This window comes from Microtus ochrogaster, linkage group LG1, assembly GCF_000317375.1.
Source record: "Microtus ochrogaster isolate Prairie Vole_2 linkage group LG1, MicOch1.0, whole genome shotgun sequence".
NCBI classification, from domain to species: Eukaryota; Metazoa; Chordata; class Mammalia; order Rodentia; family Cricetidae; genus Microtus; species Microtus ochrogaster.
The window spans coordinates 33,041,466-33,060,830 of NC_022027.1; the positions used below are offsets into that span (position 1 = coordinate 33,041,466).

The following is a 19,365-nucleotide window of genomic DNA, read 5'->3' on the forward strand; positions in this document are numbered from 1 at the left end:
GGCGCAGCGTCCTGTGCTGGAATGTGCGGCTCCCGCGAGCTCGCGGCGCAACAGCAGACCGGGCGCCGCCGAGGCCGCGGGCCCCAGACCGGGGCAGCGGGGAGCTCTGCGACTGCAGGGCAAGGGCCGGAGGTCTGATCCCGCTCCGCGATCGCCCCGCAGGTCTCGCGGGCCTCGGCGCTCAACTTTTCCCCGCTCTCTCTCCCCTCCCCCGAAAGTCCAGCAACAAAGAAAAGGAGTTGGGAGCGACGGTAGCGGAGGCGGCGGTCCGTGGACGCGCAGGCGAGCGGGTAGGACGACGCGGACTTGGGAGGGCGGCGGGCAGGCGCGGAGCGGCGCGAGGCGCTGTCCAGGGCTGATCTACAGATACTGTGGCTCGGGCGGCGCGGCGGGCGGGCGGGGGCGGGATCGGGTTACGGAGCGAGTCACGGGCTGGGCCGGGGGCTGGTGCGGAGCGGAGGTGGGGGCGCCGGTCCCCAGTCGAGCTCGGGGCGGCCCTTCCGCACGGCGCTGGGTGTCGGGGTGGTGGAGGCCGGAGCGCCGCTGCTGGTGGCCGCGGTCCTGAAACTTCCCCTCTGCCCGCCCTCCCCTTTTTCGCCCTGGGCCCACCGTTCCGGGCCCCGTCGGCGTCCCAGGCTCGCCGCCCCCTCCCCCAAGCCGGGCCAGGGCCGGAAGGCGAACGCCCCGCTTGACTCAGCCCGGGGCACGGGCGGCGCCGCCGGCGGGCTGGACAGCGATTTCTGCGGCCCGCGCTGGCTCTGCGCGGTGGGGGAGCGAAGTTCGCAAACTTCCGGGCGCGGGGGCGTCGGCGGCCCGCGTGGGGCCCCTCTGTGAGACCGGAGGCCGGCAGCCTCGGGAGGGCGCCTCCGAGCCCCGGCACAGGCCCGAGCCGGACGCCGGCGGCGAGGTAACTTTCCGACCCGGTCCTGCCTGGGCTCAGCGCGGGCGGCGGGGGAGGGGGCTGCGGGGCCGCGGCCGGGCGGAGAGGCGCCTCTAGGGTGGTGGGCAGCGCTCGAGGGCGAGAGCCGAGGCACCGCCCGCGGCTCGGTGGCGGAGAGGAAGCAAGAGGGCCCAAGTTTGCAAAGAGCTGCTTTGTGTTTGGTATTTTGAGAAAATGGCCGAATGCCTATTTCAGTTAGGAATGCCGCCGCCGAGGCCGGCGCTAGTGGCAGCAGCACGTAGGAATTCCATGCAACACGTTGCGCTCGGGCTCTGCTTGCACAGCCTTCCCGAGAAATGTGGGGATTCCTTGGAGTGTGGCAACTGGGGTTCATGGGGAGCTTTAAGTGGATGTTGGGGGGGGTCAGTTTTGGAATCCGTGGGACTGTTTAACCAGGGGAGGAGAGCTGTGGCCCGCTGCTTCCTGTGATGGCATTCGACTCCAACTTTTTGTTGGGGCATGTAACTGAGAGCGAGCTTGTGTTTAGACACTTGGTGAAACGGACTGCTTTTTGTATTTTCGGTTTTAAGTGTATGTTTTAGTACTTTTTGCATGCAGTCTTGCCTTTACTACTTTGCAAGAAGACACTGCATTCGAGGCTAGCACCTTTTGAGAGTAGACGTTGAGACCATTTAAAAACTCGAACTTGTTTTCAAGAAGGTGATCTGTAATGGCTTCCTCTAGGCAAGTAGGCCAAGTCAAGCACAATGCGCCAAAGTTGCTGGTTGACGTGTTGAGTTGCACGGCTTTAGGGGAGTTTTCAAACAGAAAAAACGCTTCAAAACTTCCCCTTTTGTGGGAAAAGGGATCCATAACCACTCCTTTAAGTTAAGAGTCATCAAAAAAATTAAAAGTCGGTTGGTTTTTCAGTTTATTCTTTTAGAGTTCGTTGAGTTTTCTGGAAGAAATTAAATTCCACCCTTCCAGACTCCTTGATGTATTCATTATATGCATAGAATCGCTTGTAGATTGGAGGGGGGGGGGTTCTAATTCAGACCACTGAACTGTTGAAAGGGAAAACGGGGATAACAATAGTTTACTATTCAGGGCTTTGAAACAAAAGTTATTTTAGTTGACATTAAAAATGTTTAACAACCAGAAAAAGGTTGACACACTTGGGCATGCCAGTGTTAGACCTAATGAATGAAAGAGTTGCTTTTTTTTTGAGTGTAGGGAAATAGTTATTCATTTGTATGCTTTTGCGACTGCAATAAAAGGTAATTGAAAATTAACAGCAGGCTTGCTCATCCTTCCTAGGTAGGATTACAGGCAGGCACCACCATTCCCAGCAAGAAACATATCTTAAATTTGTTGATAGAAGTGAATGAAGCTCATTGAGCTGTAAAGGGTACATTGGAAAAATGCTTGCTTTAGCTAATGAGGACCGGATTTAAGTGGTATTTTTTTTTTTTTTTGTTACACTTTATTCAGTGTGCAGTTATGGCCACCCAGGTGATGGGGCAGTCTTCTGGAGGAGGAAGTCTGTTCAGCAGCAGCGGCAACATGGGCATGGCCTTACCTAGCGATATGTATGACTTGCATGACCTCTCCAAAGCTGAACTGGCCGCACCCCAGCTCATCATGTTAGCCAATGTGGCCTTGACTGGGGAAGTCACTGGCGGCTGCTGTGATTACCTGGTGGGTGAAGAAAGACAGATGGCAGAATTGATGCCTGTGGGGGACAACCACTTCTCAGATAGCGAAGGGGAAGGACTTGAAGAAGCGGCCGAACTCAAAGGTGACCCCAGTGGTCTGGTAAACGTGGGACTGAGAAGTTTGGAGCTCAGTGCAGTGGAGCCACAGCCGGTGTTTGAAGCATCAGCCGCCCCAGAAATGTACAACTCAAGCAAAGACCTCCCTCCTGAAACGCTTGGGACGGAGGACAGAGGGAAGAACACGAAGGCCAAACCCTTTCGCTGCAAGCCCTGCCAGTATGAAGCTGACTCCGAAGAGCAGTTTGTACATCACATCCGGGTTCACAGTGCGAAAAAGTTCTTTGTGGAAGAAAGTGCCGAGAAACAGGCCAAAGCCAGGGAATCTGGCTGTTCCACGGCCGAGGAGGGGGATTTCTCCAAGGGCCCCATCCGCTGTGACCGCTGTGGCTACAATACCAACCGGTATGATCACTACACGGCTCACCTAAAACACCATACCAGAGCTGGGGATAATGAGCGTGTCTACAAGTGTATCATTTGCACGTACACAACAGTAAGCGAGTATCACTGGAGGAAACACTTGAGAAACCATTTTCCAAGAAAAGTCTACACGTGTAACAAATGCAACTATTTTTCAGACAGAAAAAATAATTATGTACAACATGTTCGGACTCACACAGGTAAGAAAACCTAAATTTTATTTCACAAAATGTGTGGTGTTTTTTTTTTTTAAGCTTATAGATCACATAAACCAAACAATAGTTTACAAAGGGAATTGAGGATTTAGACAGAAAAAAAAAGCCTACTGATTAAATTTGTATAGTTTGTCAAACAAAACTTTCAAACTTTATTACTCCCAATTTTGGGTTTCTGGTTTTGTCTTTTGGAATAGACTATAGCTCTGACTGCCTTGAAACTCATTGTTGGCCTCAAACTCTGATCCCCCCCCCCCCACTGCTGGAAGTAAAGGTCTTCCTTGCTCCACCCTTTCTCTTTCCGGAACAGGGTTTCTGGTGGTCCATACTGGCCTTGAACTCAACTATTCTATAGCTGAGGTTGTTTAATTTCTGATCTGCAGTTGAATGGCAGACGTGTGTCACTATGATTCTGAAGCGGGAGATGGAACATCGGGTCTTGTGGCTGCCAGGCAAGCATTCTCGCTACTGAACCTGTGTGCTTTTTCCTTTTCTCTACTTTATGTAAGGGAGTGGTTGGACTGCTTGTCTGTGAGTGCACTGCATGTGTGCAGTGCCTTCGGGGAGCCAGAAGAAGAAGAGAGCACTGGCTTCTTGAAACCAACCCAATGGAGAGTTTTGTAGATGCAGAAAAGTGAACTCTGGGTCTTCTGCGAGAAAGAACAGCTACTGAGTACTCTTTACTGTTGAGCCATTTCTCCAGCCAAGAGTAGAATCACTGCAGCCGGGCGGTAGTGGCGCACGCCTTTAATCCCAGCACTCGGGAGGCAGAGGCAGGCGGATCTCTGTGAGTTCGAGGCCAGCCTGGTCTACAAAGGGAGTTCCAGGACAGGCTTCAAAGCCACAGAGAAACCCTGTCTTGAAAAACCAAAAAAAAAAAAAAAGGTGCGAAAGGCTTTGTTTCTGGGCTGGAGAGATGGCTCAGCGGTTAGGAGCATTGCCTGTTCTTCCAGAGGTCCTGAGTTCAATTCCCAGCAACCACATGGTGGCTCACAACCATCTGTAATGAGGTCTGGTGCCCTCTTCTGGCCTGCAGGCATATACACACAGACGGAATATTGTATACATAATAAATAAATAAATATTTAAAAAAAAAAGAGTAGAATCACTGCAAATTGAAGCCATTTTCCTAAGAGAGCAAGCAAACACACCCATGAGGATTATTTTGCAGACAGAAACAGCATTTGTTCAGAGTATCCTCATGGCCTACAGGTTGCGAGGACTTTCTGGCCCAGAAGTCAGGAATTCTTAAGGTTAGTGTAGCTCAGTAGTAAAGCACGTGTGTTAGAATGCTTCATGTGTCTTCAGCATCAAAAAGAAAATTTTCAAAATGGCTGGAGAGATGGATCAGCCTTTAAGATCGCTGCTGTCCAGCAGTTAAGAGCACTAGCTCTTCTAGAAGACCTAGTTCAGTTCCCAGGGCCTACATGGCAGCTCATGACTGCAACTAAGTCCCAGGACATACATGCAAGACAACACCAATGGATATAAAACAAAAATGAATAAGAAAAAAATAGCTGGGAGGTGTTGATGCATGCCTTTAATCCCAGCACTTAGGATACAGTGGCAGATGGGTCTCAGGGTTCGAGGACAGCCTGGTCGACAGAGCAAGTTACAGGATAGGGAGGACTATTATACAGTGAAACCCTGTCTCAGAAGAAAAAGAAAAGCAAAAGTATTTAAACAAAACTAACCCCACAAAACTTTAGGGTCCAGGGTCGTGCCATGTAACCCACTTGTGGATTCGAACTAACCCGAGTTGTGGCTTCAGTCTCCCGGAACCTTGAGAGTATGAAACATGCTGTAGAGCTGGCTTTGTGATCAAGAATGCTGCTGCTCTTCTGGGGGTCTGAGTTCAGTTTCCAGCCTTTATGTTGGGTGGCTCCAGGACCTGTAATTCCAGAGGGATTGGTCGGCAGTGAGCAGGAAGAAAGAAGGCATCTGAGGCTGCTTGTTTTTTTTTTTTTTTGAGACAGGTTTTGAAGGTCTCTGAAGTGCAGGCTAGCTCTGGATTCCCGAGTCCATTAGCCTCCAGACTATTTGGGGGATTATAGGAGTGAGGTACTAATGGTGTCAGTTTTTCCAAAATAACTTCTTTGAGGATAGAATTCTTTATTATACCATTTGTTGTAAGTATATAGTAGTTTTCCTCTGTATAGAGTGGTGTTGCCATTACTACAGTCCTGTAAGATAGTCCAAAGAAATTAAAGCCCTCAAGGCCAGCATTTGAGAGACTGCAGCAGGAGGGTCTCTAAATTCAAGGACAGTTTAGACTTAGACCACAGTTTAGTGAGTTCTAAGAATTTCAGATTTTATCTTTTTCTGATCCAGCTCACACAGGAGTGCTTACAAACCTTGCACAAGGCCCAAGGTTTGACTCTTAACACCTACCCCCACCCCTAATAAATAAAAACAAATACAAGGACTGGCCAAAAAAAAACAAAAACAAAAAACAGAAAATGCTTACCTCACCTTTAGTGACTACTGTGAGCTCAGGAGCTCAAGGTTGTTCCTTGCTGTTGGGTGCAGCCCGGGCTTGTCTACAAAATTGCTTATCAATGTAGTCTCTTCCTGTTTTCCTTCAGTCCCAGTTACCTGCCACCACAGTCTGCTGGGAAATGCTTATGTGGAGATTCTTTTTTTTTTTGTTAGGCAGTTTTGTGCACGACCTTGGCTGGCCTCAAATCACCAGGTGTGTCTACCTGTCCCCCAAACTCCAAACCAATCTTTGCTCTTGTATTCTGAGTGAGTAGATAGCAGGCCCGTACCACCCTGCTCAAACTTGTTTTGTGAGACTCCTTTTGGGTTCCTTCAGGAGTAGCTTTGTGGCCCTGCCTTGAATTCCGGCCCTCCTGCCTCGGAGGAAAGGTGTGAGCCACAAAACTGGCCAGCCTTGAATTCATCCTACCTCAGCCTTCTGAGCACGTCGTCGGGGTGGATCTATTAGATTTACTTGAATTACATCTTGATGGAGCATTTGTTAGGGCCTAGAGCATCATCAGTATTTTTCAGAGTTGATTAATTTTATGAGGATCAACCAATACCGAGAATGCCACTCTGCATATGTATACATAGGACAAAATGGCAGGGATGCCCTTAGCTATTTCGGAAATTGTGCTTGGGTCCCAAGCTGAAAATTCATTTAATGAAAAATTTTCTTTTTCTTTTTTTTTTTTTTGGCTTTTCGAGACAGGGTTTCTCTGTGGCTTTGGAGTCTGTCCTGGAACTAGCTCTGGAGACCAGGCTGCACGAGGTGGTGCACACCTTGAATCTCAGGACAGTTAGGACACAAACCCTGCCTGGGAGGGGGTGGGAGCCGGCAACAGGGGACGAAACAAAACTAACACTCTAGTCTACAATAATTTTTTTTTTTTAAATTATTTATTATGTATACAGCATTCTGTCTGCATGTATCTCTGCAGGCCAGAAGAGGACACCAGATCTCACCACAGATGGCTGTGAGCCACCATGTGATTGCCGGGAATCGAACTCAGGACCTTTGGAAGAGCAGACAGTGCTCTCAACCTCTGAGCCATCTCTCCAGCCCCTAGTCTACAATTCTTAAGAGCAAACACTAATCCAGTCCGTGCTAAACATAATAGTAATTTGAGGCATATATGCAGTTGGAAAATAGGTTTGGGTTTTGTAATGGCACCATTGTGTTTCCAGTAAGTCTAGAGACAGTTCCTAGCACTGTCTGAAATGGAGCCAGGGATTGAGGCAGGTTTATTGAAAGTTCGTATGCACACGTGAACACCAAGGTGCTTTGTGCTTTGAGGACCTGGGGCTAGAGAGTTATGCCAAGACACCTTAGATTGTATGTCGTTGTAGTTCAGCCTGTCCTGGAGCTATTTAAATTAGTTTGGTCTGGAATTCACAGAGATTTTCCTGCTTCTGCCTCCCAGTGCTAAGATCAAAGGCTTGCATCATACGTGACTCAGATTTTTAATTTTATTTGAGAAACCTTAATGTTGCCAGTTTTTGAAGCCTATTGTTTATGAAGTGAGAGCTTCTTGGATCTCACTGCAAGTGTGTGTGTGTATATATACATATATGTGTATATATACACATTAATATATAATTAATTTATATGTAATTACATGTAAGCATTAATATAATTATATATTAAGCTAGTTCTAGGTTAGCCAGGGCTACATAGTGAGACCTGGTCTCAAACAAAAATGGTACAGAGCAGGGCTGGAGAGATGATGGCTCAGCAGTTAAGAGCATGGCCTCCTCTTCCAAAGGTCCTGAGTTCAATTCCCAGCAACCATATGGTTGCTCACAGCCATCTGTAATGAGGTCTGGTGCCCTCTTCTGGCCTGCAGGCATACACACAAACAGAATATTGTATACATAATAAATAAATGTTTAAAAAAGATGGTACAGAGCATACATTCAGGTCATGAGTGTTTTGTTGAATAACTACGGTTCATTTTGATAAATTGCTGTTGGTTTATACAGATAGACCATGGAAGACAACATGAACTGTTGGTTTATACTGATAGACCATGGAAGACAGCATGAGCGCCCCAGAACTTTGACTTAGTAATTGTACTTAACACCCGACTGTTCTTTTACATTTAGAGCTTGTAGGTTGTAGTCAGACTTTGACTTAGTAATTATACTTATCACCCACCCTGCTGTTCTTATGCCTTTAGAGCTGGTAGGTTGCCTCTTTAATCAACCGGAAGCTAAGGGGGGGGTCATTGTTTCAAGGTCAGCCTGGGTTGCACAGTAAAGCCCTGTCTTAGAACCATAAAACCAAGAAAATTGCTAAAAAGTTAAGGTCTTTTTCTTTTTTTTGGGGGGGGGGCTTTTTGAGACTGCGTTTCCCTTAACTAGCTCTTGGAGACCAGGCTGTCCTTGAACCCACAGAGACCCACCTGCTCTGCTTCCCTGGTGCTGGGATTAAAGACGTGTGCCACCACCACCCAGCTTTATTTTTATTTATTTATTTTTTTTCGGTTTCTTGAGACAGGGATTCTCTGCTTTGGAGTCTGTGCTGGAACTTGCTCTGTAGACCGTGCTGGGATTAAAGGTGTGTGCCACCACAGGTTGGCGAGCTAAAGCTTTTTTTTTTCTCTATTTTTTGAGTTAAAGTATTTTCAACAATAAGTTTCAATTTGTTAGCTGGGTGTGGTGATATACACCTTTAATCTTAACAATTGGGGGGCAGAGGCAGGCGGATCTCTGAGCAATTTCCAGGTCAGCCAGGGCTATGCAGAGAAACCCTCTCTCAAAACCACACAATAAATGAATAAATGAAAAAAATAATAGTTAATTTTTGTGTTTTCGAGGCAGGATTTTTGTGTGTGCCAGGACCCGCGAGCACACAGGGCCTTTCTTCAGAAGAGCGCCTTTTCACTGCTGCGCTGTCTCTCCAGTCCCCCACTGTTTGTTTGTTTTGGGGGTAGCGTCTTACTGTGTACTCCGTCTTACTGTGTACTCCGGCTGAAGTTGAGTTCCAGAGTTTCTACTTTAGCTCTTAGGCACTGAGTGTTGTAAGCACATGGTAGTCATATCCATTTTAATGATTGTTTTACGTTTAGGACTGTGTTATCCATTGTGTAACTTTGAACCTTTGCTTTTAGCTTTTTTCCTTTTTTGGGGGGTGGGGGTGGGGGTTTGAGGGACAGGTCTCTCCTACAGAGCCCTGGAACTCACAAATCCCACCTGCCTCTACTCCCTGAGAGCTATGATCACCACACCCAGCTCTTTGCTGGAGATGACCCCAGCTTTCCATGTCCTGAACATACTCCCTACCATTGAGCTACAACCCAGGCCTTTTTTTTTTTTTTCGTTTTCTAAGTGTGGCAATGTAGCGTTTTGATCGTCTAGCTATTTGGACGTTGAGTTTCTGCACTTCAGACATTGCTGCCTTGTCAGATCTTTCATTCCATCCTCCAGTCTTAGGAAGTAAACTCAGGTTGACATGTTTGGCAAGGCAACTGCATTTGCCTGCTGAGTAGCCTTGACAGTCCTGAGCTAATGCAGGCTTGTTTTGTTTTGTTTTGGAGGAGACTGAGGCAGGATCACAAGTTCAAGGCCTGTGTTGGCCACACAATTAATTAAAGGCCACCCAGGGCAATTAACTAAGACCTTGCCTCCAAATTAGAATCTTTTGTTAGTGCTGTGTCACCAGCACCTACATAGATAGCTTCAGCTATTCTCAGTTTGTACCAACTCATACAGAACACCTATGGACTAATATATATATATTAAATATAAAAATTCTGTCTTTGCCTTGATGTTGTGTAGCCTAAGCTATCTTCCAACTCTTTTTTTTTTTTTTTTTTTTTTTTTTTTTTTTGGTTTTTCGAGACAGGGTTTCTCTGTGGCTTTGGAGCCTGTCCTGGAACTAGCTCTGTAGACCAGGCTGGTCTCGAACTCACAGAGATCCGCCTGCCTCTGCCTCCCGAGTGCTGGGATTAAAGGCATGCGCCACCACTGCCCAGCCTATTTTCCAACTCTTGATCCTTTTGCTTCCCCCCAAGCACTGGGATAATAAGCATGTGCCACCCTTGGCTAGAGTTGCTGCAGTAGGCTAGTGGTCACATGGTTGAGTCTTCATTGACTCTTTCCCTTATGTTAGGACTTGAACTCAGAGCTTCACATAAACTCTTAGGTTCTACCACTGAGCTGTATTACTTTGAGGTCAGTTCACACCATCTGTAAGGGCATCATGTGCACTGGGTGTGCATATGTGAACACAATTAAATGTAATAAACATGAGAAAAAAAGCAGTAGCATCCAGGAAATTCTTTTTGTTCATTTCATGGTACTCAGGGCTTCAAAAATTTGGACTGCATGCAACCTCAGCCAAGATTTGTGATTTGTAGACAATCTTAAAATGTAGTTCTGGTTTCTTTGGATTTAGGTGGCTACAGGTAGGGACTTGAACTAAATTTGACATTACATTAGACACAAACCCCTAGGATTTTGTTTGAGGAAAATACCCCCACCCCAACCTTTCCAGACAGAGTTTCCCTGTGTAACAGCTCTGACTGTCTTGAAACTCAAAGATCTGCTTGCCTCTGCCTCCCAAGTGCTGGTATCAAAGGTGTGCGTCAATAGTGTTCAGTCAAGGGAAAAAAAAAAATCTTCAAAGTTAACTCCTTGAAATGCAGTGTGTGTGTGTGTGTGTGTGTGTTTGTGTGTGCGCGCACCACCATCCCTGGCATTTTGGAATTCTGGGTGTTAAATGGGAGCCACTGAAGGTAGGCTTTATTTAGTTCAAGGAAAAAAATTTGGATGCCTCTTAAACAGCATTTTGGGCGATTTTTTTTTTTTTAAACACTGAGAATTTTGTTTGCCTTGAAAAATGTTTTTATATTTAAGTGTTCTGCCACATGCATGTCTGCCTGAGGTCAGAAGAGGGCCCTAGCCTGGAACTGAAGTCATGGATGGTTTAGCTACCCTATGGATACTAGGGACTGAACTGGAATTCCCTGCAGGAGCACCAGTTGCTCTTAATTGAGCTATCTCACTGGAGCTGCTGTTCATTTTTGACTCTCCTATAGGTCATGCTGCCCAAGAACTCTTAGCTGCCAGTGTATCCAGCCCCTCCCACTTCTCCCTTTCGAGCGCTATAGGTTCTGTGTACACTGTGCAGATCCAACTTACACAACTGGAGTAATGGTCTGATTCTGCCACTAATGGGAGAAGAGGACTTTTGTTGTAAAATACTGAGCTATGATTATGATGGCTTACATCTTACAGTCCCAGCTCATGGGAGGTTAAAGGAGAAGTTCAGGGTCATTCATTCTAGCCTGGGCTATGTAAGACCCTGCCTCAAACTAATTTTCTGGACAACACAATTTAAAAATATAGTGAAAGTGTATGGTCAGAAGTTTGGCAGATACCTGGTATTTGAGAGACTGAGTTAGAAAGATCACAAATTTACACTTTTAGACCCTGTCTCAAAATAAATAAAAAATGGAAAATGGCTGGAGATATTTTTTTTCTTGGAATGGTTGATTAAATCTGTTTTTTGTTTTTTGTTTTTTGGTTTTTCGAGACAGGGTCCTGGAACTAGCTCTGTAGACCAGGCTGGTCTCGAACTCAGAGATCCGCCTGCCTCTGCCTCCCGAGTGCTGGGATTAAAGGCGTCCGCCACCACCGCCGGGCTGGTTGTATAAATCTGTACTCAGGCAGAGGCAGGAGGATTGAGTGTTGGCTAGCCTGGACTATCTAGGAAAACAACCTGTTTCAAATTCCAAAATAAAACCTAGCCAGACCAACCCAAAAAAACCCAAAAACATATGGGAGGGAATAGTTAGACTGCTGAGAATTGTTTTTGCTCAATTGTTCCATCTTAAACATTATCATTATAATTTTGCAGGAGAACGCCCTTATAAATGTGAACTTTGTCCTTACTCGAGTTCTCAGAAGACACACCTAACTCGACACATGCGTACTCATTCAGGTTGGTACGAAATGATAACTTCAATGTCAGTAAGCTATCTTTGTATTTATTTCACTGTTTCAAACTTCTTTATTAAAGAATTACTTTTAGAACTGTAACTGAATTGCTTATAACCTAATGTTTTTGAGGATCTTTAAAAAAGTTTGTTTTTTCTTAGATATGATCTTACAGTGTAGCTGCTGCTGGCCTGGAACTCAGAGATTCAGCTGCCTCTGCCTCAGAAGTGTGAGGATTAAGTGTGTGCCGTCATGCCAGGCAGGGCTCTGCCTAAAAAAACAAAACCAAAAGGAAGTGGGAAGTGATTCTCATAAATCAGGCAAAGGTTTTCTGGGAAGGTTTCCTTTTTTTTTTCTTCTGAAGTTTTATTTTGAGACTGGGTTTCTCTGTAGCTTTGAAGCCTGTCCTGGAACTAGCTCTTGTAGACCAGGCTGGCCTTGAACTCATGGAGATCCTCCTGCCTCTGCCTCCTAAGTGCTGGGCTTCTGGAACTGAGTTACAGATGGTTAAGAGCTAACTACATGTGGGTGCTGGGAATTAAACATGGGTCTTCTACAAGGGCATAAATTACTCTTAACTGCTGAGCCATCTCTCTAGCTCTTAGTAGTTTTTAGAACTCAGAAGAGTGCTAATATTTCAATAAAAGAGCTAGGCATGGGGGCACATGCTGTAATCTGCACTGAGGCAGGAGGTTAACCCCAGTAATAAAAAAGCAGTACATTTTGATATAACCCCTAGTTAATTTTTGTCATACAATTTATTTGATCATGTTTGTCTTTCCCAGCGCCTCAGATCATCTCCACATCCCCTCCCACTCATCTTTATGGTCTTTATCTGATCTTATTACTTTTATTAGTATGTATTTGTGATTGTATGGGATGCACTCAGGCTGGAAGTGGGTACTGGATCCCTTGCTGCTGGACTATACAGGTGTTCATGAGTTACCTGCTACCGGTGCTAGGATCCAAACTCTGATAGAGCCTTTAGCCCAGATTTTACCTATGCTCTACCTTTGTAATTGTGACTTAGAAAACTTAACATTTCTCAGTTATCTCCTGTATAAACTTGGTTGTATTATAGAGTCTGACTTGATTTTTTGATTTGGCCCTTGTATATTTAAAATGCTGGCATCTGCTAAGCTTTCACTGCTTGACTGAGCTTCATTTCCAGGCTCCTCTTAGTATCTTGTCAGACTTCCTCCTACATTGGCTGGCCTGGAGCTTGCTCACTATGCTCATGTGGGTCAGGCTAGTCTAGAACATACAGTTCTTGCTCTGCCTCCCAAAAGCTAGGACTAAAAGCCTGCTCTATCACACCCGACCTTGCCAGGCTTGCTTTTTCTTTTCTTTTTTTCTCATGACAGGGTTTCTCTGTAGTTCTGGAGCCTGTCCTGGATCTAGCTATTGTAGACCAGGCTGGTCTCGAACTCACAAAGATCCACCTACCTTCACCTCCCGAGTGCTGGGATTAAAGGCGTGCGCCACGGCCACCCGGTGGTTGCCAGGCTTTCTTGATCCTACACGCTTCTATGTACTCAGATATCTTCCCAAGCTATTAAATTGGCTACATAAAGATGTACTGGTGGCTCATGCTTTTAATCCACCCTGCTCTCAGGAGTCAGAGGCAAATGGATTTCAGAGTTTGAGGCCATTCTGGTTTGCAGAATGAATTCCAGGACAGCCAGGGGTACTGTCTTGGAAAAAACAAAACCCAAAAATGTTACCGCTTTTGGGTACTTCCTGATTCATTCTCCAAGGGCAATTAAAAGGGTCTTGGGTTTGGTAATATGAGGGATTAATATTCTATAGAGAGCTTTACTTAGTTCTTTAATCCATCCCAGCACTTGGGAGACAGGCTGTTGGAACTCTTCTAGACCAGTCTGGTCTATATAGACCCTGTCTCAAAAAACAATAACAACATGTAGAATGGAGGAGGATGTAGCTCAATGTAGTGTGGTTTCACAACATTGTACAAGACCTGGATCAATCCCTAGCACTGGACAAGGAAAAAAAAAAGAGCATTGTGTTAATTCTGTCTTTTAATTGCAATATGTAAGTTCTAGACATTGAAAACATAAAGTTATTTTCCTCTGCAGTGGGTCTCCCTTTCTGGATGTCTGCTGGCTTTCATGTCAAGTCAGTTTTTTTTCCTGGTCAACTGGAAATTAAATCTTAAATGCTTGACATTTATCCTGTGAGACAGTTTATTTGAAATCACCTGTGGTTAACCCGTTACTTACGGTGATGCAGCTCTGGTTTAGAATTATTCATATATAAGAAATATATATATGAATATATTTATATAAATATTTTCTTCTTGATTGGGCAGTGCTCAATGTTCTGTGGTGTCTTACTCTAGTTGATAATCTTTGCCTTTTCTTTGGGTTTGTTAATACTGTCCGGAGTTTTCTGCTGTGTTTTAAAGATATTATAGTTATCAGCAATTGTTATACTGTGCTAAATAAGTATTGTTAATACTTATTGATATTGATATGCATACAGGGTACTGAAAAATTACAGTCTTAATGCAAATAAGCCAGTCTTCATTTATAGATGAGGACACGTGCCTAGGCAGGACAGAAAAGGACAAGTGTCTCTGAAAATAAGAAGTTAGAATTCAATTCCCAACTGTCCCAATTTAAATAAACCTGTCCCTATTTAAATAAAATTATAGTTGATGGGGCTATGCTGCAGAAAGAGCTCTACCGTTTGGTGGTCAGAAGTGTGTGTCTGGGTTCTTCCTAAAGCAGCATATAATACATATTTATAATCCCACTGCTGGGAAGTAGAAGCAGGAACATTAGAAGTTCAAGGCCTTTTTCAGCTGCATATATAGCCTGAGGCCTGCCTGGGTTTTATATAATAGCTTTTTTCAAAATAAAGGGAGTGGGGGTTTAGGTGGCTCAGTTAAAAGTGATGTTCCGGGAGTCTGATCCTGTAGAATGTATGTACCACCACACTTAACACACATGTCTGTATAGCACTCACACAACAAGACAGCTTTTCTTTTAAAGTATATTCCCTTTTCCTCTGTTGAGACAGGTTTTTGTGTAGCTCTGGCAGTCCTGAAACTTGCTCTGTAGACCAGACTGGCCTCAAACTCAGAGATCCTCCTGCCTCTGCCTCACAGTGCTGGGATAAAAGGCGTGCACCACCACACCCCAGCTTGTTTTTTATGACTGTGAATTGGAAAAATAGATTTTATTGGAAGAATATATTTTATGGCACTTTGGGAGCTTATGTAGGTAGATTTTTATGCTTTTCTGGATAGGTTTTTGAAGGCCCCATGTTGGATGCTATCTGTTTTAAGCTTTTATACCCTAATACAGGGCGGGGGAGGGGAGAAAGCATGGGCTAGAGGACAACCAGAACAGTTACTGGCTTTAATACCTGAGACATCAAGTCATTATTTCCTGAGTAAAGGATTTGATGTCTTGGACAGTACTATGCAGTGAACACACCCTAGACCAAGTATGCTATAGACAGTCACTCCCCGCGTCAAACCTATTTTAAATGAAGGACCAGGAGTATGCTTGAATTCTCTGACCTTTGGTCAGGGTGGAGCGAATCCACCTCTGCATCATTTTAATGTCCAAAACAGCAAGTAACCACGTTGTAGGTCAGAGTGTGTAGAGACACCTGTTGCCAACAACGTTGAGAGCAAAAATAAGCTCAAACTCTCTGATGTCCAGTTAAGGTGGAGCAGACTCCACTCTGGGCCCTCACAAGAGTGAGACTGCCATATGTCTCCTTTCATTGGAGTCCCACCCTCCTTTAATCTCAATCTATTTGTGTCTATATAGTGAGAGCAGGGCCAACCTGAGATATCTGAGATCCCATCTCAGCCTCTCAGAGATGGCTCAGCTAGTAAAGGCCTGGATGGGAATTGAACTCTTTTCAGTTACAGTTTATTTGTTTGTGCATGTCTGTGGGGTACGTACGCTCTGTCAGTCATGCATGTGAAGGTCGGAGGACTTGGCTCTTTCTTTCACCATGTGGATCCTGAGGGTCTTCCTCAGTCCTAACTCCCTTTTATCCATTCTTCAAGTTCCCTCCTCACTCCAACCCCTTCCTCAGCCAATAGACAATTAGGACTTCTTTAATAAGCATAGGTAGGAAGTTATTACTTGAATAAGGGCAGCTTAACTTGTTAGCTGTACTGCTGAGAGGTTATGACTTCATCCCTAGCAACTCATTAACTGCCTCTTAACTACTCAGGAAAGAGTGGGGCCTTTTGTGCTCCTCCTCCATTCGTCTGGAATGTTGATGACTGTTATCTTAGACGTACGGGCAGTCACAAATGACTTCATGAATATAATGTCCTGCTGTACATCCTCTATCCTCTGTCTTTTCCCCTTCTGTGATATTCCCCGAGCTTTGGATAGGATAACATAGATGTCTTATTTAGGGCCAAGCATTCCACTATCACACTTTGGCCTGCTACAGTGAAAGTTTAGGAAGCAATTTGATGACATGACTGTTAAACTGTAGTAGCAAGTTCACACCTAGGGTCAATGACCCCCCCTAGAAACTGCTCTTGTTCAGTACCATTTTTTTTTAATATTTATCTATTTATTATGTATACAATATTCTGTCTGTGTGCATGTCTGCAGGTCAGAAGAGGGCACTAGACCTCTTTGCAGATGGTTGTGAGCCACCATGTGGTTGCTGGGAATTGAACTCAGGACCTTTGGAAGAACAGGCAAGCTCTTAACCACTGAGCCATTGCTCCAGCCCTCAGTACCAATTTTTGTTGTATTTTGAAACCTCATTTCTTTGTGTAGTCGTGGCCATCCTGGAACTGCAGTACCAATTTTGAAGATGACAGTTAATAAATTAGTAACTTAATTATTTATTTAATAAATTGTGTATGTCGACATACATTCAGTGCTTGAGTGTGGAGATCACGCAAGGACAGCTTGTGAGTTTCTTCTCTACTTTCTATGTGTAACTTTTTACTAAACTTTTACTAAACGTTTACTAGAAGTTTTGGTAAGAAATCTTAACCAAGGGGCCATTTGCTGTCTCTCTTAAGAACTGTTCTTCAAGAGAGTTGGTATTATAGATGTGTGTCACCATGGCAGGTTTTATGTGGAATTGAATCTAGGAGTGTGTGTTTTGTTTGGGGACAGGGTCTCCCGTAGCTCAGACTGGCCTCTCTTTTAGGTAGGTGCAGGTCACCTTGAAGATGGTTTTTCAGAGTAGTACTAGCAGTGACACTGCAGGACCAAGTGGAGATGTGTGTGTTGTAGAAAGAAGCACAGTGACACCCAGGGCCCTGTGCTTGCCAGGCAGGTGATAGACTCTGCTAAACTGCCCATATTGACCTCAGATAAAGTGGTCCTCCTGCCTCAGCCTCTGGAGTGGCAGCAATTACAGGTATCGCTCCCATGCCTGACTGAAATGCTTGGATTTTAACATGGAAAGAGTTGCCATTTATCTACAAACCTAATTTGATATACCTGGGTAGATGTTTTTGGGGAGATTAAGGATTCTGTCAGCAGATATTTCTAATGTTGTAATCTTTAATATTGTCATAGTTAAGCTTCGTGTTTAATTTTGCTTGTGGTAAACTTGGATAATAATGCATGAGAATGTTTAAAAGATTAATTTTCATAAATGTCAATTTCCATTTCTCTACTATGCATTCCATTGGACCGGTGGGGTATGGATACCAATTGGTAATATTTACTAGAGTGTGATCTAGTTGGGTATGTATTCAGGTAGAATGTTTTTTTTGCTTTTTTGGGCGGGTGGGCTTTGTGATTATGACTGTTTACATACTGTATTTATTTGTATGCCAGTCCTCATTTAGTTAGTTTCTTTGCCCCTTTTATAGAGAAATTAAGAGAAAAAAAATCACTAAGTTTTTTTAGTTGACTTTAGCCTTATTTTTGCTTTAAAAGTTACTAGGTCTTAGAGGAACTTGCTCACCTCTTGTTATGAGTAAAGGTTTAAATTTACTCCCTCAGGCTCAGCAGAGCCTTAAAAATGAGGCATATAGTCTGGAACTATAGCTCAAAGTTAAAGACTCCTCTCCAGATTGACTTTACAAATATATTTTATATTATGTTATATTTTAGTTTTAAGGAATTCTGGAGGATGAGGAGCAGAAAATTAAAAACTTTTCTCTTGGAGTAGCTTTGTCCCAGAGCTGGCATCCAGAGGTTTGTGGCCTGTGCCAGCAGGTCTTTGCTTCTGGGTGGAGCCTGTTCTTTAATAGTGCCAGATAGATAACTTCATAAACTGTTTGAACATAATGGTTGACTGGATTGATTATTCCTTCAATTTATTTTGAGAATGAAGCCTCCATCCCAGATAGAGGAAAGTTACACAAATAAATACGGAAAATATAAGGTGCATGGTCATGTCTTTCCAATAGATGGCCTGGTGATTTTACATGTACAACTCCTAAGGATATTTTAATGCTGGATTTGTGTCTTCTCTCTGTGGTAACATCTCATTTTTACCTTTAGGTGAGAAGCCATTTAAATGTGATCAGTGCAGTTATGTGGCTTCAAATCAGCACGAAGTGACCCGACATGCAAGACAGGTTCACAACGGGCCAAAACCTCTTAACTGTCCTCACTGTGACTATAAAACGGCAGACAGAAGCAACTTCAAAAAGCATGTGGAGCTGCATGTCAACCCACGGCAGTTCAACTGCCCCGTGTGTGACTATGCGGCTTCCAAGAAGTGTAATCTACAGTATCATTTCAAATCTAAGCATCCTACCTGTCCTAGTAAAACCATGGATGTCTCAAGAGTGAAACTGAAGAAAACCAAAAAGAAGGAGGCTGACTTGCATACTAACAACATCACCAATGAAAAAACAGAGATAGAGCAAACAAAAACAAAGGGGGATATGTCTGGAAAGAAAAACGAGAAACCTGTAAAAGTAGAGAAAAAAGAGAAGAAGTCTTGTGGCAGTGCTGCAGTGGTCCAGGTAACTACCAGAACTCGGAAATCCGCCACAGAGACGAGAGCAGCGGAGATGAAACACGTAGATGTACATACAGGAAATAGTTCAGACAAACTCAGTAAAGCCAAGAAAAACAAAAGAAAGATGGATGCTGAAGCCCATTCCCCAGGTGATCCTGTGAATGAGGAACCAGTGCTGAAAAAGAAACAGAAGACAGAGAGCAAATCCAAAAACAGATCCGAAGTGCCAAAGGGGGACAGCAAAGTGGAGGAGGGAAAGGGGGACAATAAAAAGCATAATGTTCCCATTAAGAAAGGTACAAAGAAGAAAACTGTAAAAAGTAAACCGAGTAAGAAAGGCAGCAGACCTGTTCAGGAGACTCAGAAGGAGACCGCTCAGACAGAGCCTCCCTCCGTAGAGCTGACTCACGGGGAGGTCTCTCCAGTTCCTGCTCAGGTTGCGGTCACTGTGACAGGGTCTACTCAGACAGGGCTTCCTTCTCCCGTGGATATCGCTCACACAGGGCCTGTTCAGATGGAGGTTTCCCAGACAGGGGTTCCTCAGGTGGAGCTGCCCCCTTCCGTGGCACCTACTCAGGTAGAGCTGCCATCTCCCATGGAGACTGCTCAGAGTGAGCTGCCCCCTCCAATGGAACCTGCTCAGAGTGAGCTGCCATCTCCCGTGGAGTCTGCTCAGTGTGAGCTGCCATCCCCTATGGAGCCTGCTCAG

General features: G+C 44.7%; 1 protein-coding gene across 1 annotated transcript in view; it reads left to right on the top strand.

The window, feature by feature from the left end:
- Positions 1-11: 11 nt before the first annotated feature.
- Positions 12-19,365, top strand: part of Rest (RE1 silencing transcription factor) — a 23,573-nt gene continuing 4,219 nt past the window's right edge. Inside the window, exons 1-4 of the mRNA XM_005359383.2 lie at positions 12-290; positions 2,372-3,275; positions 11,635-11,718; positions 18,191-19,365. Coding sequence (XP_005359440.1) covers positions 2,381-3,275; positions 11,635-11,718; positions 18,191-19,365 — 2,154 coding nt within the window. The 5' untranslated portion in view covers positions 12-290; positions 2,372-2,380. The remainder of the gene's footprint in view (positions 291-2,371; positions 3,276-11,634; positions 11,719-18,190) is intronic.